Source organism: Muscardinus avellanarius (genome assembly GCF_963383645.1).
Source record: "Muscardinus avellanarius genome assembly, chromosome: 4".
Taxonomy (NCBI): domain Eukaryota; kingdom Metazoa; phylum Chordata; class Mammalia; order Rodentia; family Gliridae; genus Muscardinus; species Muscardinus avellanarius.
In genome coordinates, this window is record NC_137789.1 from 90,220,584 (window position 1) to 90,247,352 (window position 26,769).

At 42.1% G+C, this 26,769-nt stretch overlaps 1 protein-coding gene across 2 annotated transcripts in view; it reads left to right on the plus strand.

The window, feature by feature from the left end:
• Positions 1 to 695: 695 nt before the first annotated feature.
• VCL (vinculin) overlaps positions 696 to 26,769 on the plus strand; it is a gene marked incomplete at both ends in the record, with an annotated part of 143,710 nt that continues 117,636 nt past the window's right edge. For both annotated transcript variants that reach the window (XM_080694392.1, XM_080694393.1), the window contains one exon: positions 696 to 863. In XM_080694392.1, coding sequence (XP_080550518.1) covers positions 696 to 863 — 168 coding nt within the window. The remainder of the gene's footprint in view (positions 864 to 26,769) is intronic.

Consider the following 26,769-nt stretch of genomic DNA (forward strand, 5'->3'; position numbering starts at 1 on the left):
GGAAAATACCTAGTTCTAGGGAAATGTTTAGTTTACTTAGAAAATGTATACATACAAGTAAATGCATATAGGTCTAGAAGGCTACACACACACTGTTAACAGAGGTAACTGAGGAGGGCACTGGCTGGAGTGTGTAAATCAACTTCTATCCTTTGAATCTGACTTTTCCATGAATCACTGGGAAGAAAAGGAAAGTGTTTCGACGTCCCGGGTGAAAAGTCGAGGGGGCGGAGGCCCGGGAGGTGGGAGACCCCACCCGCTGAGGTGATCCTGCAGAGGGGCGGAGCTCTGCGGCGCCGCGGAGGCGGCCCGGGGGCGGGGCCTCCGGCTCCGCTCGCTCCGCTCCCACCATGCCCTTATAAGGAGCGCCCGCGTTAGGGCTCGGGAATCCGGCCGCATTCCCTGGGCGCAGCCTGGCCTAGGCCCCTCCCTTGGGAATGGGGGCGGGGCGGGATTTGGCGGCGCGGTGCTGGGGGCGGAGCGCCCGGAAGCGGGGCCAATAGAAGCAGCGGCCCGGGGCTGAGCGGCTCTGCCATTGGGCGCGGCCACGCGAGGGCGGGGCGCCCGTGAGGCTGGTTACGCCGAGGGAAGCCCGGACTCCAGCCGCTGCGCGGAGTCGGTCTCTCCGCCGCTTCCCTCCCTCGCCGCTCCCAGTTCTCTGTGGCCCGCGGTTCGCCGCCCCGCTCGCCGCCACGATGCCGGTGTTTCACACGCGCACGATCGAGAGCATCCTGGAGCCGGTGGCGCAGCAGATCTCGCACCTGGTGATTATGCACGAGGAGGGCGAGGTGGACGGCAAAGCCATCCCTGACCTCACCGCGCCGGTGGCCGCCGTGCAAGCGGCCGTCAGCAACCTCGTCCGGGTGAGCTGTGCTGGGCCCGGGCGGCGGCGGGCGGGAGACGTCCCGGGGTCCGAGCCCCCGCGCGGCTTCCCTTCGCGGGCGGCTGCCTGTGGCTTTGCGCGTGGGTCGAGTGCCAGATGCCAAGGTTTCAGGTGCCCGGTCCCCCGCTCTGTGACCTTGAGCAAGCCCCCGAGCCTCCCGCGGCCTCAGTTGTCTCGTCTATAAAATGGGCAATAGTTATAAAGCCTGTCTTGCGGGTATGTTAAGATTCAGTGAGGTATTATTTGTAAATAAATAGTTAGGCTGTCTGGTGGCCGCTTCCCCCGGGCAGGTTGTCGTCCCTCACGGCGACTACCTTGCTCCCAGCTCCTTTTTAGGCCTCCTCAGTCAGGCCTGTGTGCGCGGGGGCGGGTTTTCTCACTGGTTCCTGTCTTTCCTTCCAGAGATTCTTATTTGAGTCATGCTGCTGTCCTTTCTATTACTTCTGACCCTCGCTCTGAGACCTGCCTCACCCACTCAACCCCCGTGTTAGGGCTCCCCAAATCCGGTCCTTTTTTCCACTTGACTTCATCGACCACTCATCTCCCTGTCACCTGCTCCTCTCCCTACATTTTATGCTGCCCACACCTCAGGCACTCTCAAACACCTTTGTGCAGTAATTTATGAGCAGGAGCCTATTTCTCCTCTAGCTTAACTCTGCTGATTTTCATTTTATCCCGCCTCTGGAGATTTCCACCTGGCCTTACCTGCTGTCAAGTGGCTCCCTATCACTGGGGCTTTTCCAGACTGGAAGGGGAGCCCTCCTGCTGGGCCCCTCCTTCTGGCAGGAAGCAAGATGGAGCTGCTGGGAGAGGCCTGTGGAATCTGGGATCAGTGGCCCATGCCTGAGAGAGACCTGGGCCTCATCTCTTCGGTCCATACTTTCCTGGTGGCTGGTGGCTCTGCAGACTCCTGTAGCCCACAGCGGTGACTTATTAGGTGATTCCCGAGAGAGGTGAAGCTAACTTCTGAAATGGGGAAAATATACACTAAGACCAGTCTCCTAACTAATCTCACACTTATGTCTCATTCTGGGTGGATGACTCAGACTACTGCTGTCTGTGAGGAACAACTCTGGAAAAGTTCATACTGCTCCCTCTCTGAGCAGTGTAAATAGTGTGTGTTAGGGTGGTTGGGAGGTAACTGTCCGGGTGGGGCATAGATTACTTATCTAATTGGAGTACTTTAATGCACTTACAGACTTATTTTGTGTGTGTGGTACTGGGCATAAAACCCAGAGGTTTCTACCTCTGAGCTACACATCCAGGCCCTATTTTTTTTTAAACAGAGTTTTACCAAGAACACCTTACTAAGCTGCAGAGGGCCTCACAAAGTTGCTGAGGCTGGCTTTGAACCTGCAATATTCCTGTTTTAGCCTCTCAAGTACAAAGATTACACACGTGTACCACTGTGCTGGCTACTTACAGGCACTTTAGCAGCTGAGAGTCCTCCTCCTCCGTCCATATCTTCACAGACCCCTTGACTGCCTTAAACAGTTCAGGAGACTGGTAGCTAGAAAGACAGGAGCCACAACAGACCAAATTTCTGATCTTTCATCTATAAAAGTTTAGTAAAAATCTATTCAAGAAGAATACTGTGTTCACTAAAAACATCTAGTTCTAGATTGTTCTTGTTCTTTTTATAACTAAATTTAACCCAAATTCCAGAGTACATTCTTATGTAGTGTTGTCTAACATGGCTGCATTCCAGGCTTTCATTTTTCAACAAATGGGAAACAATGTAAAGAGACAAGGTAAGAGTGTCCCTCCATGTAGTACTTCAGGAAATGAAATCTTAAAACCACATGTTGCACTTGGAACAGACTTAGTGTAGTCAAGGGGTTGATATCTGGTTAGGCTATTTAGAGAAAAGTTATTTATGAGCTTCCATGCCATGAATTAATAAGCATTGAATGTCTGCAGTATAAAGAGCATTGTAATAAATCAGTGGTTCTCAGCTTAGAGTGTGCATAAGAATCACCAGTGGAGCTTTTTAGATATAAAGATGTACGGTTCCCATCCCACACTTACTGAAAAGTTCCAGGGTCAAGGCCCCCTTTTAAGTCTTTTTAAGAAGCTCTATGGGTGATTGTGATACATGCCCCTTAGTTAGGAAACACTGTAATAGTGAACACTGTAACTGTAAGGCAAATACAAGTGAGATAAGGCAAATCATAACCTGAAAAAAATTATATGTAGCTACGTATTTTGAAACACATACAAAATGTGCAGTTTGTAATCCCAGTACTTGGGAAGCTGAGACAGGAGGATCACAGGTTGTGGTGAGCTTCAGCTACTTAATGAGGCCTTCCATAACTTAGCAAGACCCTGTTTCAAAATAAAGTTAAAAAAATAGGGCTAGGGGTATAGCTCAGAGGTAGAATGCCCCTGGATTCAATCCCCAGGAAAACACACACACACACACACACACACACACACACACACACACACACACACACACACACAAAATAGGGATGGAGGTGTAGCTCGAAAGTAGAATGCCCCTGCGTTCAATCCCCAGACTGCCCAAAAAAAAAAAAAAAAAAAAAAAGGGTTTGAGATGATTGGTGGTAGATGAATTAGCAGAGAGGAAGTAGAAAGGATTGTGCTGATAGTCATGAACAGAGATACTTGTGAGTAAATCACTTCTAAGTTTCAGTGTGTAGATTGTCTTCATTGCACTTCAGGATGCATGTTGGAGAGAAATTGGAGATGAAGTCAGGGTGACATATGGGCAGTTTAACAAGGCCTCATCCAACAAGATGAACACAGAGTGGGAGGGGGAGGACGAGAATGGTGTGTGAGGAACTCTGGCCTGTGTTTTGGGGAGGCCAGAGGATCTACCCGTTGCTTTAAATTCTCAGTGCCAATTGTAGCTCTTGAAATACGGATCCTGTACATTCCTAAGTAGATAATGCCTAGGGAATAGACCTTGACATTTTTTAATAAGCTTCCCAGTTCTTACTCTCCTTGTTGACACAGATGACTCAATAAATATTGCTGAAGGAAAAGGAACTGTGAGATGGGAGATAAATTAGAAGGCTTTAAAAATTGGTTGGTCATGAAGAAAATGAAGGCTTGGGTTTTGGATGTTGCAGGGAAATGGATAAGTAATTATTTAAAATATATTAGAAGAAATTGAATAGAACTCTATTGAATTATGAGTTTGGAAGAAACAAATGGTATTACTATAAGATAATGAAACAGATTCTTGGGCATATATTCTAGAATTTAAATAATCTGAGTGTTTTTGGGGATGGAATCTAGCGTCATTTGACCTCCGAGCTACACCCCCTGCCCTATTTTGTATTCTTTATTTTGAAACAGGATCTCACTAAGTTGCAGAGGGCCTCACTGAGTAGCTGAGGCTGTCCTCAAAAAGTGATCCTCCTGTCTCAGCCTCCTGAATGCTGAAAATACAAGTGTGCGCCACCACGCCTGGCTTTTTTTTTTTCAGTACTGGGGATGGTACCCAGGGGCATTCTACCTCTGAGCTACACCCCCAGTCCTAATTTTTAGTCTGTTTTATGTTTGAAACAGGGTCTCCGTGAGTTGTAAAGGGCCTCACTAAGTAAGTAGTAGCTGAGGCTGTCCACGAATCGCGATCCTCTCGTCTCTGCCTCCCGAATTCTGGGATTACAAGTGTGGGCCACCATGAGAGCTTACCATGAGAGCTTATATCCCTATTCCAGTGCTCCTCCCTGGGAATTTCTTTCAAATTATTTGTATATGTATGCTCAACTAGTCTTGTTTTAGTCAAGAAAATGTACATTTTGATAGAAGTGGGCATTCCTGAGCCCAACTACTTTATTTAGCATTCTTGGTTTAAATGACTTGGATATTTCCAAAATTAAAATTTACTAAGTAAAGATGAAAGTCTTAGTTGTTGATCCTAGTCATTCACTAATGAAAAAGGTATTTACTGATTTCTTTTCTGGGGATTGAACCCAGGGCCTCAGGCATGCTACACAAATTTTCCACTACTGAGTTATACTCGCTAGTTCTGAAACAGGTTTTATAATGAGATCTTTTTGAATATCAAAGCAGTGAATATGATATGGACAGGATAAGTTTGATACTGGATTGAAAGTCCTAAGTGGCACCAGGAAGTAAAGTACTGTGGAGTTCAGAGGAAGACAAGATAGCTTTGGATGGGAGAATGGCGGGAGACTTTGTGAAGTGTATAACATTTGAGCTGGGCATTCAAGACAGGTGAGGTTTGTACATTTAAATATATGATAAGAAAGGCCTTAAAATGGAAGACACTTTACCCAGGCAAAGATGCAGAGTTTTCAAGACTATGGGGGCCAGGTTTTGACTTAGAGCACTATTAAGGTAACTGCTCTTTTGCAGACGGGACTGGTTTGGATTTGCAACTTTATGTATCTTTGTTAAGCAAAGTAGTCTGGTCACTTTAGACCTGTCAGTTATCTAGATATCTCCGTATGTCACAGCTGTCACCACTTTTGCCGCACAGTTGGGAAGGGATAGGATGGGAAGATTTATTTACATGTATTTTTTTCTATTTAGTCCCGAATGGGACCATTTTTGATACAACTTTGTAAAGAGATAATTCACTCACTTAAAATATACAATTCAGTGTTTTTTTGGTATATTAGCAGGGTTTTGCAACCATCACCACAATCTAATTTTAGAACTTTTTTGACCCTTCATAAAGAAACTCAGTACCCCCTAGCCGTCCCTCATTATCTCCCTCCCTCTTCCACCTCCCCAGCCCCTGGACACCACTCATGTACTTTCTGTCTCTCTGGATCTGCCTATTTTGGACATTTCATTAAGAAAAATCATATAATATATAGCTTTTGTGTCTGGCTTCTTTCACTTAGGATAATGTTTTTTCAAGGTTCATCCATGGTGTGCTATGGTCAGAATATCATTCCTTTTAATAGTTCTTATTCCGTTGTATGGAGTAAGATCATTTAAAACACAGCAAGCTCAATGCAATAACAAGGCAAGGGTGGGAAACAAAATGTAGGAAAGAAATTCTAAGAACGTTGAGATTCAACTGAGCAGTATTAAAAAGTCCAGAGTCCTAGACTGCCTGTCTATATCATGGCACACCAAGTTTCCTTTTTCTTTTCCCATGGAAGTGGCCTATAGAAAACTGTCAGCCTTTGAAGTGACCATTACAGTCATGTCACTGTTATTAATGGACTTGAGAAACTTTGCCTTCCCCATTGCATCTGTAGGGCATGTGTTTTAACTGCTTCTTGGGCTCATGAAATATTTATTTTGAGAGTTTTTGTGACCTTGACTTTAGTGACCCTCACCCATATATTATATAAATGCTTTTGGGACTAGTTTTGGGACAAATAGTAGCATTGTGTTTACTTCACATTGATAGATGGGAAAGACTGTTCTGCTCATTTGACTGTGTGTGTGTGTGTGTGTGTGTGTGTGTGTGTGTGTGTGTGTGAGACTGAGAATTGAACCCCTGGGCTTTGCACATGGTAGGCAAGTGCTCTGTCACTGAGCTATGTTCCCAGCCCTTTTTTATTTTTTTGATCTTGCTAAGTTGCCCAGGCTAGCCTCAAATTTGTGATCCTCCTCCCTCAGCCTCCTGAGTACAGGTGTGGCCTCCTGCTCTGTTCTTAAAAAGAGATCAGCAATTAATTTCACCGCTTGTAATATATCAGTAATTAACATCTGAAATTGTTATTTATTTATACTGGGAATCAAACCTGGAGGTATTATTCTACCTCTGAGCTACACCCCCAGATCAAAAAAAAAATTTTTTTTTAAATTTACATGGTCTCACTAGGTTGCTGAGAGCCTCACTAAATTGTTGAGGCTGTCCTTGAACCTGCGGTCCTCCTGTCTCAGCCTCCCAAGTACTAAGATTACAACTTGTGCTACCACGCCCAGCTATTTGTGTTTATTATTATTATTTTTTGGCTGGTGTTGGATTATTTCAGTTAAAATAAATAAGTGATAGGTCTGTGGGTGACTTTTTCTTAATATTTTCTATATTTTGTCTTTCTCTTGTTTTCTTCCTGTAGAATTGAACCCAGGGGAATTCTACCTCTGAGGCACACCTCCAGCCCTTTCTTTCTTTTTTTCTTTTTTTTTTTTTTTTTGCGGAACTGGGGATGGAACCCAGGGGCTTTCTACCTCCAAGTCCTATTTTTTTTTTTTTTTATTCTCTATTTTGAAACAGGGTCTCACTAAGTTGCGGAGGGCCTCACTAAGTAGTAGCTGAGGCTGTCCATGAACTGTAATCCTCCTTTCTCAGCCTCCCGAATGCTGAGATTACAAGTGTGTGCCACCAACACCTGGCTACTACATTTTTCTAACTTTTTTTTGTGTGTGTGGGTCTGGGGATGGAACCTAGGGGCATTCGACCTCCAAGCTACACCCCCTGCCCTATTTTTTATTCTTTATTTTGAAACATGGTCTCACTAAGTTGCAGAGGGCCTCACTAAGTAGCTGAGGCTACTGGCAAACTGCAATCCTCCGGTCTCAGCCTCCCAAATGCTGTGATTACAAGCGTGCACCACCACACCCGGCTTACATTTTCTAATTTTTAAAATTGACACAATCTGAACATGGTGGCACATGCTTGTAATCCCGGTACTTGGGAGGCTGAGACAGGAGAATCATAGATTTAAGGACTCCCTCAGCAATTTAGTGAGGCTCTCAGCAACCTACTGAGACCCTGTTTCAAAGTAAAGAATAAATCCCATTGAGATGTATGACTACAATGCACCAGTAAAAATTTATTTAAAAAACAAAATAAAGAATAAAAATAGGATTGGGTTGTAGCTCAAAAGTAGAATGCCCCTGGGTTACATCCCCAGTACCTCAAAAAAAAAAAAAAAAAGAAAAGAAAAGAAAAGAAAAAAAATAGGAATGGGGTATATCTCAGAGATAGAATGCCGCTGGGTTTCATTTCCAGTAATGCATGCATGCATAAATAAATAAATAAATGAAATTGACATATAATTCCTATATTATGCAAAAACTTCATAAAGTAAATAAGAATATTTGTACAATCCTTATAGATCATGAAATTCCTTTATGCTGATGATTTCATAGCAATCCTATGTGTAGATACTGTGTGGTTCCCATTTTTTAGATGAGGAAAGTGCAGTTAGGAGCAATGAAGTCGTCCGCCCATCGCTATCACTCTGGCTCTCTTACTCCAGACCCTCTTCCTTTTTCATTCCAATAATCCACATTCACTTAGAGGAGCGTTGTTAAGGATCAGTGGAGGTTTTTCCACCTAGAATCAGAAGCAAGAAGATGCTGTTAGCCATAGAGTCTCCATTTGTCCTGAGCCTGGCAGCAGCACCACCTGCACGAAGGGCCCGTGTGAGAATCAAGCGAGGGTAGACGCTGTTTCACGGTCACCCTCCACTGTGCAGCATTTCTTCTTCCTTTTAGACAGAATAGACACAGCTGAGCACAGTGACACACGCCTGTAATCCCAGCTACTCTGGGGAGGCTGAGACAGAGAAGATTCTGAATTTCAGGCCAGCCCGGGCAACTTAGTAAGACCTTGTCTCAAAAATAAAATAAAAAAAAAAAGGGTTGTGGATGTAGCTCAGGGGTAGAGTGCTTGCCTAACATTGTGTGAGACCCTGTGTTTGATTCCCAATATTATAAAAGAGAAAGAAATGAAAGACGCAGATGAATATTATTCCAATAATATTTAGCACTCTTGTGACTGAGAGAATGAAAGATCTTGTATAGTCTGTCTGTTTATTTTTCTCCGCTGAAGGCTGAATCTCATGGCCTTACGATACATGTAGATAAGTCCTCTACCACTGAGCTACACTCCAAGTCCATAATGTTTCTACAAATACGTCTCTCAGCCGGGCCTGGTGGCGCACGCTTGTCATCCCAGCATTCGGGAGGCCGAGACCGGAGGATCGCGGTTCGCGGACAGCCTCAGCTACTTAGAGAGGTCCGCCGCAACTCAATGAGACCTGGTTTTATTTATTTATTTTATTTTATTTATTTATTTATTTATTTATTTATTTATTTATTTATTTATTTATTTTGGTGGTCCTGGGGTTTCTGGAAGCCCTTCTACCTCCGGGCTACACTCCCAGACCTATTTTTACATTTTTATTTGGAAACAGGGTCTCCTAAGCCAGCGCACGCGGCTGGCTTCGAACCTGCGTGATCCTCCTGTCTCTGCCTCCCGAGCGCAGGGATTACAAGCGTGCGCCATCACGCCCGGCTAAGACCTGGTTTTAAAATAAAGAATAAAAAAATAGGGCAGAGGGTGTAGCTCAGTGGTAGAATGCCCCTGGGTTCCATCCCCAGATCCACAAAAACAAAAAACAAAAAAACAAAAAAATAACCCCCAAAACAAATACGTCTCTAATTTTAATGGAGTCCCAATTTAAATGTTTGTTTATATCTACACAAGGGATAGTAGGGCTTTTCAAAAGCTGTTTTATTTTTTTTATTTTTTTCTTGCTAACTTTTTTTTTTTTTTTTTTTGGTGGTACTGGGGTTCCTGGAAGCCCGTCTATCTCCGGGCTACACTCCCAGACCTATTTTTTTACATTTTTATTTGGAAACAGGGTCTCCTAAGCCAGTGCGCGCAGCTGGCTTCGAACCTGCGCGATCCTCCTGTCTCTGCCTCCCAAGCGCGGGGATTTCAAGCATGCGCCACCACGCCCGGCTCAAAAGCTGTTTTATAAATAGAGTCTTACTAGCTGGGTTGTTGAGAGCCTTACTAAATTGTTGAGGCTGGTCTTGAACTTACAATCTTCCAGTCTCAGCACCCAAATACTAGGATTATAGGCATGTGCCACTATACCCAGCTGCATTTGTATAATTCTGAATGGACAAAGTAAGAATCAACATCAGTGGCTTAGGTTTGACACCCTTCTTACAGTCATGAAATAAGGAGATAACATTAGGGAAACTTACATTTATGGAGATAGCAGTCATTTGGATTTTAATATTTCTCAAATATTTACTTAAAAACAAAGTCAGGTGTTGTGGTGTGAGCCTGTAATCCCAGTGTAAGAGGATCTAAGGTTTGAGGCCAACCTCAGCAATTTAGTGAGAAAGATCCTGTTTCTGAGTATGAGGCACACGCCTGTGATCCCAGCACTTGGGAGGTTGAGACAGGAGGATTGCAGGTTCAAGCCCATCCTCTGCAACTTTGTGAGAATCTATTTTAAAATGAAAAATAAAAGCTGGGCATGGTGGTGCATGCCTGTAATCTCAGTACGTGGGAGGCTGAGGAAGGAAGATTGAAGTTTCAAGGCCAGCCTTAGTAATTTAGTGAGGCCCTTCTTTTTTTATTTTTAGTTTTTACAATACTGGTTATAAAACCCAGGGGCATTCTACCTCTGAACTACTCTCCCAGCCCTATTTTTTAGTTTTTTTTTTTGAAACAGAGTCTCACTAAGTTGCAGAGGGGCTCACTAAGTAGCTGAGGCTGGCTGCGAACTGTAATCTTCGTGTCTCAGCCTCCCAAATGCTGAGATTACAAGTGTACGCCACCACGCCTGGCTTGAGACCATGTTTTGTTTTATTTATTTATTTATTTATTTATTTTTTGCGGGTCTGGGGATGGAACCCAGGGGCATTCGACCTCCGAGCTACATCCCCTGCCCTAGTTTTTATTCTTTATTTTGAAACCAGGTCTCACTGAGTTGCAGAGGCCTCACTAAGTAACTGAGGCTGTCTGCGAACCGCGATCCTCCAGTCTTAGCCTCCTGAAGGCTGGGATTATAAGCGTGCGCCACCACGCCCGGCTTTGAGACCATGTTTTAAAATAAAAAAACAAAAAGGGTTGAGAGTATAGCACAAAGGTAGAATGCCTCTAGGTTCAGTCCCCAGTAACCCCCCCCCCCCCCCACACACACAAGGGCTGGCGGTGTAGCTCAAAGATAGAACACCCTGGTTCAATCCCTAGCATGTAATAAGTAAATAAAGGGCTGAGGGTATCGCTTGTATATAGAATGCACTTGGGTTCAACCTCCTGTAACTAAAAAACAAAAACAAAGCAGCCTAGTCATTTTACATACTTCCTCTAGTCACTTAGGTAACTGTAAAATGCTCAGGTTTGATGTATGTCAGAACAGAGAGGGTCATTATTTTATTTCACGGTTTTTTGTTGGAGCCTTAGGAGGGGCGTGGAGAGGGATATCTTCATTACCCACGGCCTGTGACACAGCAGAGCATGTGTATGTTCTGGTGTGATGCTTGTCATACTTGTTCAGCGTTTGTCTTCTCTTGTGGGTTGTAAGTTCTTCTGTGGCAGATCTGTTCTGGTCGAAGATGTTCAAACTATGTATTTTATTTTATTTTTTGCAGGACTGGGGATTGAACCCAGGACATTCTACCTCTGAGCTATATCCCCAGCCCTATTTTTTATTCTTTATTTTGAAACAGGGTCTCACTAAGTTGTGGAGGACCCTCTCACTAAATAGATGAGGCTAGCCAGAAACCTGTGATCCTGTCTCAGGCTCCAAGTACTAAGATTACAAGTGTGCACCACCATGCCTGGTTTACATGTTTAAACTAAATGAACGTACGCAGCTGGGTGTGGTGACACAGGTTTATAATCTCAGTACTTGAGAGGCTGAGACAGGAGGATCACAGGTTCAAGGATAGCCTCAATAAATAGTGAGACTCATCGACTTAGTGAGACCTTGTAAAATAAAAATACAGTTGGGTTGGGAGTGTACCAAGGAGGTAGAATGGCCCTGGAATTCAATCCCCAATACCCCCCCCCCCAAAAAAAAAGTGAGACCTTGTAAAATAAAAATACAGTTGGGTTGGGAGTGTACCAAGGAGGTAGAATGGCCCTGGAATTCAATCCCCAATACCCACCCCCCCCCCAAAAAAAAAAGAAAAGAAAAAGAAAAGAAAAAACATGCATAACATTCATTTTTATGTATAAATTATTGTGCAACCAGTATTTTCCATCCCCAGCTTTCAGACATCTGTATAGCCAAAACTGAAGCCTCATCAAATTTATAAGGGCTTTAACTGAAACAAGTAGAATATACTCTAAGGGAGGAATGAAAATGGCTAACTGCCCATTGTTTGAGATAACAGAAGTGTTCAGGCTATTTTGGTTGTGGTTTCTCTGTTTCAGAATTATTTCAACTATGCAGGCCACTTACTAAATTCATAACATGAGTCTATATTGCCTCCTATCTGGAAGCGGCTTTTGGATTTTGCATTCTCTTTCTGGGAGTGCCCTTTAAAAATTTAACTCTTTAAACTAGGTGTTGATAATATTATTTGGAACCTGTTGGTAACATTGTAGCCTCATACAGTGACTCATAAATTCCTTATTAAAGATTTTTATTTCCTTGAACCATATGGCAAAAGACAAAGATATCCTAAAGTTGATCTGCTTTTCTTTTTTGGTACTGGGGATTGAACCCAAGGGCTTTACCTCTGAGCTACACCCACAGCCCTTTTTATTTTGAAATAGGGTCTTGCTAAATTGCTGAGGGTCTTGTTAAATTCCTGAAACTGGCCTTGAATCTGTGATCCTCCTGTCTTAGCTTCCCAAGTACTGGGATTACAGGTACATGACACTGTGTCTGGTGTGTGTTTTGCCTTGATACTTGGCATAGCACATAGTCATTTTAGATTATTTCATGCTGGTGAGGATGGCTCCCTCTCTTCCTTCTCTTGGAAGGCCTAGTGATTTGCTTCCTGGTCTTAAATGTTACTATGTATTAAATGCTTACTTAATTACAAAGAGAAACAGATTCACAAATGACATTATCTTGTATTGGATACATATTTAGGATTTTTAGATTCCAAAAATTATTTGTCACTTCTATCAGAAGTCACCTCATTGGATTGGTGGATTGTTGTGCTTGTGAGTGGGGTGTATGTATGTATGTATATACACATGCAGAGAAAAAGAAAGAAAAAGGAGGTGGGGGAGGATGAAAAGTGGTGAATTTTAGAAGTAAAAATATTTTACCAAATTTTTTTTTTTTTTTTTTTTTTGCGGGTCTGGGGATGGAACCCAGGAGCATTTGACCTCCGAGCTATACCCCCTGCCCTATTTTTTATTCTTTATTTTGAAACAGGATCTCATTAAGTTGCGGAGGGCCTCTCTAAGTAGCTGAGGCTATCCCAGAACCATGATCCTCCGGTCTCAGCCTCCTGAATCCTGGGATTGCAAGCGTGCGCCACCACCCTCGGCTACAAATTTCTTTCTTTTTTTTTTTTTTAAATGGTACTGGGGTTCTTGGAAGCCTTTCTACTTCCGGGCTACACTCCCAGACCTATTTTTATATTTTTATTTGGAAACAGGGTCTCTTAAGCCAGAGCAAGTGGCTGGCTTCGAACCTGTGCAATCCTCCTGTCTCGGCCTCCTAAGCACGGGGATTACAAGCCTGTACCACCATGCCTGGCTATCACTAATATTCTAACCAATGATTTTTTTTTTTTTCTTGCCGTACTGGGAATGGAACCCAGGAGCATTCTACCTCTGAGCTAGACCCACAGCCCTACATTTTATTTTGAAACAGTGTCTCACTGAGTTGCAAAGAGCCTCACTAAGTAACTGAGGCTGTCCTTGAACTTCCATCCTCCCAAAAGCTGGGTTTACAAACATGTGCCACCATGCCCAGCTTAAGTCATATTTTAAATGTTAATCTAATGAAAAGGCAGTGTTGAATTTTTTAAATGTCTAAGCATAGCTTTTAACTTTTACTCACCAAGGCAAAATGCCAATGAAAGCTTTCAGTAAAATTCCATATGTTGTGGAATATACAGTTTTACCAACTGTGGGGAAAATAGCACTCACAGTTTTAGTTTCCTGAACCTTTGATTGCCAGTTTCCCATGATTAAAGACAACCATCCTTTTTTTCTTTGTGATACTGGAGATTGAACCGGAGGTATTCTAACTCACCTCCAGCCCTATTTTTCCTATTTTTATTCTTTCTTTCTTGCATGCTTTTTTTTTTTTTTTTTTTTGGTGGTACTGGGGTTCCTGGAAACCCTTCTACCTCTGGGCTACACTTCCAGACCTATTTTTATACTTTTAAATTTGGATACAGGGTCTCTTAAGCCAGCAAAGCTGGCTTCGAACCTGCGCGATCCTCCTGTCTCTGTCTCCCAAGCGCTGGGATTACAAGGGTGTGCCACCACTCCCAGCAAAAGGTTTGCACGAAGTCCTTCGAGCTTTCATGCTTTCTATTTTTTTGTGGTACTGGGGGTGAAACCCAGGGGCTTTTCTACCTCTGGGCTATACTCCCAGACCTATTTTATACTTTATTTGGAAACAGGGTCTCACTAAGTAGCTGAGGCTGGGTTTGAACCTGTGCGATCCTCTTGTCTCAGCCTCCCCAGCATGGGGATTTACAAGTGTGTGCCACCATGCTTGCTAAAGACAACCATCTTAAAAACATATATATTTTTTGCAGTGCTGAGGACAGAACTGAGGGCCTTCCACATGCTAGGCAAACACTCTACCACTGAGCTACATCTCCAGCCCAACAATTTAATTTAACATTTTTTTTTTTTTTTGAGACAATGTCTTGCTGTGTTACTCAGACTTGAATGCCTGGACTCAAGCAGTTCTCTTGCTTTAGCCTCCCAAGTAGCTGGGATTATCGGCAGGCAATTTTGTTAAACTTTTAGTTGCTATCCCTTTTGTTTGGAGCAACAGTGAGGAAAAGTGTATTTTCTTTTCAATTAAAAATCAAACAAACACAATCCTGAAGAAATAGCCAGGCCACCCAGTAAATAAGATGGAATCAGTCATCTAGGTAAAGTATGATGCATTTATTAAATAGAATTCATCAGGCCAACAGATATATGAAAAAATGCTCAACATCATTAGCAATCAGGAAAATGCAAATCAAACCATACTGAGATTCCATCTTATCCCAATTAGAATATATAATACTGAGGATGGACCCCAGGGGCATTCTGTCTCTGAGCTACACCCCTAGCCCTATTGTTTATTCTTTTATTTTTTGACACAGGGTCTCACTGAGTTGCAAAGGGCTCCACTAAGTAGTAGCTGAGTCTATCCGCGAACAGCGATCCTCCTGTCTCAGCCTCCCAAATGTTAGGATTGTAAGCGTGCGCTACCATGCCTGGCTCAGAATGGTAATTATAAAGAAGTCAAATAATGATAAATGTTGGTGAGGCTATGGGGAAATAGGAACTCTTATATACTGATGATGGGATTGCAAACTAGTTCAGCCACTATGCAGATTAGTGTAGAGATTCTTTAGAAATCTTTGAATGGACCCACCATATGATCCCCCTATACCACTACTGGGTATCTTTCCAAAGGTGTTGAAACCAGAGAACTACAGTAATATACGCATATCTATGTTCATAGCAGCACAGTTCACAATAGCCAAATGATGGAATCAACCTAGGTGTCCATCCATCAACAGATGAATGGATTACAAAACAATGGGAAATATACACAATGGAGTTCTTCTCAGCAATAAAGAAAAATAAAATTAAGTCGTTTGCAAGAAAATGGAAGGCCCTGGAGAACATTATGTTAAGTGAGATTAGCCAATCACAGAGAGTGAAGGGGGCATATTGTTTTCTTTAAAATATGCAGCACAGAGAGTAATTGGGATGCAAGAGAGACTCTAGATAATAGAGAAACCTCAGTGGAGCCAGGGAGGAGATATAAGGGTAGGGGAGGAGGAAGATAGGTTCTTTAGTGGAAATACTACCATAGACTGTGTAAACGTGAATTTACCAACATCAATCTGGGTACTCTGTATTGGGAGGGAGGAAAAAGGTAGTTGGGGGCTACCAAGAGCTGTGTGCATATATGTTATTGGCAACATGATTTACATCATAATGTGAGACTATAATGTACCAATAAAAGCACAAAATTAAAAAAAAAAGAGAGAGAAATAGAATCCATCATGTTCATGTCAGGTGTGGTGGCACATGCTTGAAATCCCAGTACTTTGGAGGCTGAGACAGAAGAATTGAAGGTTTGTGACCAGCTTCAGCAATTTAGTGAGACCCTGTTTCAAATAAAGAATAAAAATAGGGCTGGGGGTGTAGCTTGGAGATAGAATGCCCCATAAGTTCAATCCTCAATACCACACATACACACAAATTTAGTATTCATGCTGGACATGGTGGTGTGCACTTGTAATCACAGTACTTGGGAGGCTGAGACAGGAGGATCACAGGTTCACTGCCAGTCTAAGCAACTTAATGAGACCCTCTTTCTTTCTTTCCTTCTTCCCTTTTGTGTGTGTGTGTGTGTTTGTGTGACTGGGAATGGAACCCAGGGCATTCTACCTCCAAGCTACACTCCCAGCCCTATTATTTATTCTCTATTTTTCTGAAGCAGGGCACATACTATACTATGCCAAATATTGGACGAGCTTAATAGTTCTTGCCAGAAGGAAGGGATAGAATTCTTTCAGATATTCTATCAAATATAAGAGTTATATAGTTGAAAATGGGATCCAGGAGACTAAAACTATTAGTTTAAAATTTATACCCTTAACTTTTTTTTTCTTTTTTTTCTTTTTTGTGGTACTGGGGGTGGAACCCAGAGGCTTTTTTACCTCCGGGCTATACTCCCAGACTTTTTTTTATACTTTATTTGGAAACAGGGTCTCACTAAGTTGCTGAGAGCCTCACTAAGTAGCTGAGGCTGGCTTTGAACCTGTGTGATCCTCCTGTCTCAGCCTCCCAAGTGCTGGGATTACAAGCGTGCACCACCATTTCCATAATTTTGTTTCTAGTCTTTCAAAGGCTTTCTAGATTTTTCTTTCCTTCCTTCCTTTCTTTTTCTTTTTCTTTTTTTCGTGTGTGTGTGTGTGTGTGTGTGTGTGTGTGTGTGTGTGTGTGTGTTATTGAAATTGAACCCAGGGGCATTCTACCTCTGGGGTCTACTTACAGTTTCATTTTAGCTTTTTTTTCCCTTGTGGTACCAGGGATGGGAACCCAAGGGCATTCTACCTCTGAGCCATACTCCCAGCCCTATTTTCTATTTTTTCTTTTTCTTTTTTTTTTTTTTTTTTTGGTGGTACTGGGCTTCCTGGAAGCCCTTCTACCTCCGGGCTACACTCCCAGACCTATTTTTATATTTTTATTTGGAAACAGGGTCTCTTAAGCCAGAGCAAGTGGCTGGCTTCGAACCTGCGTGCGATCCTCTTTTCTCCGCCTCCCAAGTGCAGGGATTACAAGCGTGTGCCACCACGCCCGGCTTATTCTTTATTTTGAAACAGGGCCTCCTTGAGTTGTGGAGGGCCTCACTAAGTAGCTGAGGCTGTCTGTGAACCGCGATCCTCCTGTCTCAGCCTTTCAAATGCTGGGATTACAAGTGTACACCACCATACCTGGCTTTTAGTTTATTTTTTTTAAACAGGGTCTTTTTTTTTCTTATTTGTGTATATATTTACAATTTTATACATCAACATTTGAATATCAATGTGTTTAATAACCTTTCATCAAAAAATTATTTTTGTTTTGGTGGGGTTATTTTTGACAGTACTGGGGATTGAACCCAGGGATATATAATCTTGCCTCTGAGATATATCCCAGCTTTATTTTTGTTTTCTTTTTTATTCTTTATTTTGAAACAGGATCTAATTAAGTTGCAAAGATCCTCACTAAGTAGCTGAGGCTGGCTATGAACCTGTGATACTCCTGTCTCAGCCTCCCAAGTACTGGGATTACAAGGGTGTACCACCATGCCCAGCTAAAATTATTGTTATCTTTTACAGTTTTCCTCATTTCTTTGTGTTTATCATTTCGTGTGTGTGTGTGTGTGTGTGTGTGTGTGTGTGTGTGTGTGTGATACTGGGAATTGAACCCAGGGCTCTGTACCTCCGAGCTATACCCCCAGCTCTATTTTTTTTTATTCTGATTTTGAAACAGGGTCTCACTGAGTTGGAAAGGGTCTAAGTAGCAGAGGCTGTCTGTGAACCTGTGATCCTTTTATCTCAGCCTCCCAAGTACTGTAATTACAAGCGTGCACCACCATGATGTCTGGCTTTATTTTTTATTTTGAAAGAGAGTCTTGGTAAGTTCCTTAGGGTCCCACTCAATTATTGAGGCTGGCCTCGATTTTTACAGGCATGTGTCACCATGCCTGGCTTCTTCTTGAGGTTTTTTTTTTTTGTTGTTGTTGTTCTCTTCCTGATTTTGAGGATTTGATTTATTTATAAATCTAGGAAAATGCTCAGTAATTATCTCTTTGAATTTTTGCTTCTTTTCTCAAAGGAAATCCATCTCTTTGGAACTCTAATTGGAGATACGTTGGACTTTTTCATTGTACCCTTGATGTCGCTTAACAGTTTATATTTCCCACTTGGCACTTCCTTCAGCTCTTCTAGTGGGCCAATTCCCCTGCAGCTGTGTCTAATAAGCCATTTAAGACATCCACTGGGTTTTTAATTTAAATGATAGTATTTTTCACTTCTAGAATTCTATTTGTATCGTTTTCAAATTCTGTTTCAGTTTTGAGAGGCTATTGTTTTTTAATCATACTTAAAGATTATTCTTTTTAATTTAATTTTAATTAATTTATTTTTTGAGTTACTGGGGATTGAAGTCAGGAGCATTTTACCTCCAAACTACACGCCAGCCCTATTTTTTAGTCTATATTTTGAAACAGGGTCTCACTAAATTGCAAAGGGACTGAGTAGCTGAAGTTGGCTGCAAACCGGGGTCCTCCTGCCTCCGCCTCTCATGTACTGGGATTACAAGCATGTGCCACCACACCTGGCTTACAATGAGTTATTCTCTTTTTAAAAATCTGGTGAAGCTGGGCCTGATGGCACAGGCTTGTAATCCCAGCGCATGGGAGGCTGAGACAGGAGGATATTACAGGTTCAAAGCCAGCCTCAACTATTTAGTGAGGCTCTCAGCAATTTAGTGAGACCCTGTTAACAAATAAATAAAAAATCTGGTGAAGCTGGATGTGGTGGCCCACACTTGTAATCCCAGCATTTGGTAGGCTGAGACGGGAGGATTGCGGTTCATGATAGTCTCAGCAACTTAGTGAGGCCCTTTGTAACTCAGTGAGACTCTGTTTCAGAATAAAGAATAAAAAAAAAGGGGGGGGGGCTGGGAGTGTAGCTCAGATGTAGAATGCCCCTGGGTTCCATTTCCAGTACTGAAAAAAATATATGGTGAAATGCCAAGATAACATTTTACATTTTGTTTTGAGATTGGAAAAATTTATTCTTTATTTATTTATTTATTTTTGGTACTGGGGATGGAACCTAGGGGCATTCTACCTCTGAGCTACACCTCCAGCCCTTTTTTTTTTTTTTTTTTTTTTCAGTACTGGGGATGAAACCCAGGGGCATTCTACCACTGAGCTATAACTCCCAGCCCTATTTTTATTTTTTATTTTTTATTTTGAAACAGGGTCTCACTGAGTTGCAAAGGGGCTTACTAAGTAGTAGTTGAGGCTGTCCACAAATCACGATCCTCCTGTCTCAGCCTTCCAAATATTGGGATTACAAGTGTGTGCCACTATGCCCAGCTAAAGTCTTTCATTCTTAATTCTTTTTTTTTTCTTTTTTTTACTTTTTTTTTTGTGTGTGTGTGGTACTGGGGGTGGAACCCAGGGGTTTTTCTACCTTGGGGCTATACTCCCAGGCCTATTCTATACTTTATTTGGAAACAGGGTCTCACTAAGTTGCTGAGAGCCTCACTTAAGTAGCTGAGGCTGGCTTCGAACCTGTGTGATCCTCCTGTCTCAGCCTCCCAAGCGCTGGGATAACAAGTGTGAGCCAACACACTGGGCAAAAAAAAATTATTTTTAAATAGTACTGGAAATTGAATCTAGTGGCATTTTTCCTCTGAGCTATACCCCCAACCCTTTTTTTTTTAAATTTTGAAACAGGATCTTGCTAAGTTGATGAGAGTCTCACTACTTACTGAGGCTTTTACCTGCAATTCTCCTGTCTCAGCTTCCCAAGTACTGGAATTATAAGTGTGTGCCACCATGCCTGGCCTTAATTTTTTTTATTATGGTAAAATATTATATGATATTTTACTGTTTTTAAGTGTACAGTTTTGTGACATTAAGTATGTGCATACTGTTGCCAGGTGTGGTGGTACACAGCTGTGATCCCAGTATTTGGGAGACTGAGACAGTATGATAACAGGTTACAGGCCAGTCTCAGGAAACTAATGAGACCTGGTTTCTAAATAAAAAATAAAATTGGCTGGGCTCATAGCTTGGATGTAAATGCTCCTGGGTTTAATCCAAAACCAAAACAAAGTAAAACAAAGATTGTGTGACCATTACTACTACATACCTGCAGAACTTTGTGATTTTCCCCAACTGAAACTATGCATTTCTCCCTCCCCTCTCCCCTGTCAACAACCACAACTTTTTGTCTGTATGAATTTGTCTATTCGATATACCTTTGGAATTATACTGTATTTACCCTACAGGGACTGGCTTATTCCACCTTAAGGTTCATGCATTTTGTAGCATGTGTCAGGAAATCCTTGTTTTGAATGCTGAATCATTTTCTATACACAACATTTTGCTTATCCTGCACCTGCTGATGGACATTTGGGGTGGTTTCTGCCTTTTTGTCTATTGTGAATAATACTGCTGTTTCATCATAATTTTAATGCCTTAAAAGGCTTGGGATCTGAGGGGTAAAAGTTTCTGATGTGTTAGATGAGGACTTTACCCCGCCTCTGATGCCAGGGAACAAACATGTAATCAAAGCAGGCCAAAGGACCTTTGTCTCAGTATGGTGAGAAGGCAAGAAAGGAAGTTCTGCCTTAGAGAGGTATCTTGTTTGAAGCATGAGGAAGTTGCCCAGATAAAGAAAATGGGAAAACTTTCTGTAAGGTGTGAATTCAAGGCAGATGTGGTGGCACAAGCCTACAATCCCAGAATTTGGGATTCTGAGACAGGATGTTTGCAGGTTCAAGACTAGCTTCTGCAACTCAGTGAGACTCTCAACAACCTGGCAAAACCCTGGTTCAAAACAAAAGATAAAAAGGACTGGGAGAGCTGGGCTTAGTGGCGCACACTTGTAATCCCAGCATTCGGGAGGCTGAGACAGAAGGATCGCAGTTAGTGGCCATCCTCAGCTACTTAGTGAGGCCCTTTGCAATTTAGTGAGACCCTGTTTCAAAATGAAGAATAAAATACTGGGGCTCGGCGTGGTGGTGCACGCCTGTCATCCTAGCACTTGGGAGGCTGAGACCAGAGGATCGAGGCCAGCGGAAACCTTCAGCAATTTAGCGAGGACCCTTTTACCCGAGCGTGAAGGTGCACGCTTGTAATCCCCGTGCTTGGGAGGTGGAGACAGGAGGATTGCGCAGGTTTGAAGCCAGCCTCGCTGGCTTAAGAGACCTTGTTTCCAAATTAAAAAAATATAAAATAGGTCTGGGAGTGTAGCCCGGAGGTAGAAAGGTTCCATCCCCAGTACCACCAAAAAAAAAAAAAAAAAAAAAAAAAAAGAAGAAGAAAATATTGGGCTGAGGGTATAGCTCAGAGGAATAATGCCCCTGGGTTCCACCCCTAGTACGGCCAAAAAAAAAAAAAAAAACTGCTACAAAGATAGGTCATGCTCCTTCCTGTGAAGGGACTTGTCATATGATAAATCAGTTAAACACACACACACTAACTTCAGGGTTTTTTTTTCTTCTGGTGGTACTGGGGTTCCTGGAAGCCCTTCCACCTCCGGGCTACACTCCCAGACCTACTTTATATTTTTATTTGGAAACAGGGTTTCTTAAGACAGCAAGGCAGGCTTCGAACTTGCAAGATCCTCCTGTCTCCGCCTCCCAATTATGGGGATTACAAGCGTGCGCCACCACACCCGGCCTTAACTTCAGTTTTTTAATATGTAAAAAAATTACATAGTTCAAAATTAAAAAGGTATAATGCATACAGGGAAAAGTCTCTCTCTCTCCCTTTTGAATTCCATCCATCTATTTTTTTATCCTTCATAAGAAACTGATAAACACAGAAAACTCAATGTATTAGGTATTTTTCTGGAAATAGATTGTATGTATTCCAGCAATATGTAGTTCCCCTTCAATCAAATGGTTACTTATACTGTCCTATTCTTTAATTATTATTATTATTTTGGACTTAACATATTTTGGACTCCCTCTCTCCCCTCCCTCCCTCCCTTCCTCCCTTCCTTTCTTCTTTCCGATTGAACCCAGGGGCATTCCACCAGTCACTGCTCTGGAATGCCCTACCAAGAGGCCTGGTGTGGGAGGAGTAATGTGTTGTGGAGTCCTGAAGGCGGCTCAAGAGGCCCTGTAGCCAGTCATGTGGATGTTTTTAGTTGTCTTTGTGTGTGGGTGCACATGTGTGTGTGTGCGCACGTGCATTACTGGGAATTGAAATGGGATGTTCCAACTCTTAACTACATCCCAGCCCTTATTATATTTTATTTTGAAGCAGGGTCTTGCTAACTTGCTGAGGCTAGCTAGAATCTGTAGTTCTCCTTTCTCAGCCTTTCAAATACTGGGATTACAGGTGAGCACCACTGTATGTGCCTCTGGAGAATATTTCTTAGCAGTACATACAGAGCTTTCTCTTCTTTCAACAGTTATGTAACATAGTAGTACCCCCTTATCTATGGGAGATAAGTTCCAGGGACCCCCAGTGGACCCCTGAAACTACAGCTAGTATTGAACTACACGGGCATGCACACACACATATTTTTAATACAGCACATAGCTGTGATAAAATTGAACTTATACATTAAGTAAGAGCTTAGTAATAATAACCAGTAACAAAACTGAACTATTAAAGACTATAATAAAACCATGTGACTCTGCTCTCTCTCTCACAGTATCTTATTATACAGTACTCATCCTTCTTGTGATGATGTGGCCCATGACTTGAACTGTGGTTGACCACAGCTAACTGAAACCTCAGAAAGTGAAATTGCATAAGGGAGGAAGGACTACTGTAGTCCCTTGACGGTTATAACATTCTGAACTAGATCCTAATGGAATAACTTTAGGTTATGATATTTTGCAGTTTCCAAACCTCCTGTCTCAGCCTCTCAAGTAATGGGATTATAGTTGTGTGTCATAATGCCTGGCAAGACAGCCTCTTTATTTTTTAAGTTACATTTGGATTCAGAGTATCCTCAATTTCATAACTGAATCAGTGAAAGAGATGTTTTAAAAATTATTAAGTTTTGCTGGGCGTGGTGGTGCACGCTTGTAATCCCCATACTTGGGAGGCGGAGACAGGAGGATCGCGCAGGTTCGAAGCCAGCAGCGCTGGCTTAAGAGATCCTGTTTCCAAACCAAAAAAGTATAAAAAAAAATAGGTCTGGGAGTGTAGCCCGGAAGTAGAGGGTTTCCAGGAATCCCAGTACCAAAAAAAAATTATTAAGTTTTTTGAGCCGGGCGTGGTGGTACATGCTTGTAATACCAGCATTTGGGAGGCTGAGACAAGAGGATTGTGGTTCGTGGACAGCCTCAGCTACTTAGGCCCTCTGTAACTCAGTGAGTCCCTGTTCCAAAATAAAGAATAAAAAAAATAGGGCTGGGAGTGTAGCTCGGAGGTAGAATGCCCCTGGGTTCCATCCCCAGTGCTGAAAAAAAAAATTATTAAGGTTTTCTAAGGGCAGTGTTACGTGGTTATTATTCCCATTTTACATGTGAGGAAATTAAGGCTCAACCTCACACCCAGCCCTGATTTTTTTTTAATTATTTATTTTGAAAAAGGGTCTCACTGAGTTGCAGAGGGCCTCATTAAGTTGCTGAGGCTGTCCACAAACCACATTCCTTCTGTCTTAGCCTCCAAAATGCAAGGATTACAAGCGTGTGCCACCACACTCGTCTTTAAGACTGTGTGTGTGTGTGTGTGTGTGTGTGTGTGTGTGTGTTACTAAGGATTAAACCCAGGGGCATTCTACCCCTGAGCTATACTCCCCAGACCTATAACACCAGGAATTACCCTTCTTTTCTTGTTATAATGGTTCCAGTGCAAATGCTACTCTGTATTTCTTTATTTATTTTCCGGGTCTGGGGGTGGAACCCAGGGGCATCTGAGCTACATTCTCTGCCCTATGTTTTAATCTTTAGTTTGAAACAGGATCTCACTGAGTTGCAGAGGACCTCACTAAGTAGCTGAGGCTGTTTGCAAACCATGATCCTCTAGTCTCAGCCTCCCAAATGCTGGGATTACAGGCATGCACCAACACGCCCAGCTTGCTTGCTTTTGTTTGTTTGTTTGTTTATTTATTTATTTATCTATTTATTTATTTGTAGTACTGGGAATGGACCCCAGAGGCATTCTACCTCTAGGCTACAACCCCAGACCTCTCTTATTATTTTTTTATTTGGAAACTGAGGAAGTGTTACCTATATAGTGTCTTACACATAAATCTTTTGAGACTTCCGTTAAAGAATGAATTAGTTAGGATAATAAAAGATGCCTTAGCATCTCTAGTTTACTTTTCTTGTATTAAAGAAAGAAAATATTGACACTGCTGAATGATACTGTTAACAGGGTCAGCTCTTTAGGATAATTCATAGTTTATCTTTGTTACATCTCCTTATCAATTAATGCTATTTGTACCCTGGAGAGAGAACTTGGATTTGTCCTAATTAAGATTACCTATTGTAGCCGGGCATGGTGATGCACGCTTGTAATCCCAGCATTTGGGAGGCTACAGCCTCAGCTACTTAGAGGGGCCCTCTGCAATGCAGTGAGAACCGGTTTCAAAATGAATAAAAAATAGGGCAGGAGGTATAGCTCGGAGGTCGAATGCCCCTGGATCCATCCCCAGACCTGCAAAAAAAAAAAAAAAAAAAAAAAAAACCTATTTGTGTGATGATTACTTAAGCCATTAGCATATTACTTGATTACTAGGATTATAGAAACCTGCCTGCTAAGATTGGAACTCACATGTTAAAAATCAAATTCAACAACAATCTGCCGCATTCTCTCTTGATATACAGAGATCCTGCAGTTATATCATCTACTTAAACTCAATTTGACCATTTATGACCATTTGTGAATAATATGAATAAATATAGAAATAATAGACTTATGTTTTGAGTATCCATTAGTCATGAAATTGATATTTAATAAGGACTGAAGATAAATAAGCTGTAGTTTAGTGCTTTGCCAGCGCTGCTTTTAATACTTTTCTTAAAAACAACAGCAAAACAGACTGATGGACACTTACTACAGTATAATTCTCAATTCTGACTAATTCTCCTTTTTGCTCAACTGGGAGTAAGTTATTTGATATGGCAGGACCAGAACTTCCTAAATGGGCTTAGTTATCTGTGGCAGCTATTCAATATCTAGGCTGTAGTATTGATATTTTGTATTGGTAAACAGGTGAAATGAAAGGAAATTAACTTAATATTCTTGATTTAAGTGGAGGCTGTGTCTAATCTATTTTTTTTTTTTTTCGGGTCTGGGGATGGAACCCAGAGACATTTGACCTCTAAGCTACACCCCCTACCCTATTTTTTATTCTTTATTTTGAAACAGGGTCTCACTAAGTTGCAGAGGGCCTCACTAATAGCTGAGGCTGTCTGCAAACTGCGATCCTCCGGAGTTTTAAACACCCCCCCTCCCCCAATGCTGGGATTACAAGCATGCGCCACCACGCCCAGCTTCTAGTCTGTTATTGTTACACAAATAATAGTGATGAGATGTATTTTGCAGAGGGGGTTTACAGCTCTTTTCCTGTTGGAACATCTTGGCCCGTTTGGTCTAGAAGTGCAGCAGCTATTCTCTTACGTCATTTTTCAGCAAGTTTAAAACTGAGCGTGTGCTCAGCTCACCCGTAGTCACATTAAGTTGTGTTTGTAGTTGTCGAAAAGATGAAAACATGTAGAAAAAAAATCCAAAGGCACAACTTTGGAAGTTTATTTAGTAAAGGTACCATAAAAGTCTCTTTTCTCTCAGCATTTTAATTAGCAGTCTTGCCATTTGACACATGGGTATTACAAAGTAGAATTCCTAGTTCTGGCTGCCTGTGAGAAATTATAGCTTGAATGTTGTTTCTTCACAGGGAAATAATGGTATGTACCTTGTGGCCCTAATTTATTTATTTTTTACTTATTTATTATTTTGTGGTACTGGAGATGGAACCCAGGGGCATTCACCTCTGAGCTACATCCCCAGCCTATTTTTTATTTTATTTATTGGTGGTACTGGGGACGGAACCCTTCTACCTCTGGGCTACACTCCCAGACCTATTTTATATTTTATTTGGAGACAAGGTCTCTTAAGCCAGATCCTCCTGTCTCCACATTAAAAGCATGCACCACCATGCCAGGCTTTATTTTTTATTTTGAAACATGGTATCCCTTTGTTGCAGAGGGCCTCACTAAAGTAGCTGAGGCTGGCTGCGAACCTGTGATCCTTCTGTCTCAGCCTCTCAAGTACTAGGATTACAAGCATGCGCCACCATGCCCAGCTTTGAGGCACGGATTGAATATGAGTGTTTGTGATGGCCTAGAGCAAAATTCAATTGTTGTCTTTGAAAGACACTGAATATTCCCTCCAATTAGCAAGCAGGATGACTCCCAACATTAGCAAATACATTTAAAGACTTTGACATTGGGTTACTATTTCAAATTTTGACACCTGTGATTTTGATTTTTATTTATTTGCTTTTTTGGTATTGGGGATTGAACCCAGAGGCATTCTACCTCCGAGCTGTATGCTAACCCTATTTCTTATTCTACATTTTGAAACAGGCTCACTAGGTTACACAGGGCCTCACTAAGTAGCTGAAGCTGGCCTCAAACCTGTGATTCTCCTGTTTTAGCCTCCCAAATACTAATTTCACAAGTGTGTGTCACCAGGCCTGGCTCTGGTTCACTTTTTAATTTATTTTTTCTTTGTGGTACTGAAGATGGAACGCAGTGTCTCACTGAGTTCCAAAGGGCCTCACTAAGTAGCTGAGACTGTCCGTGAACATGGATCCTCTGG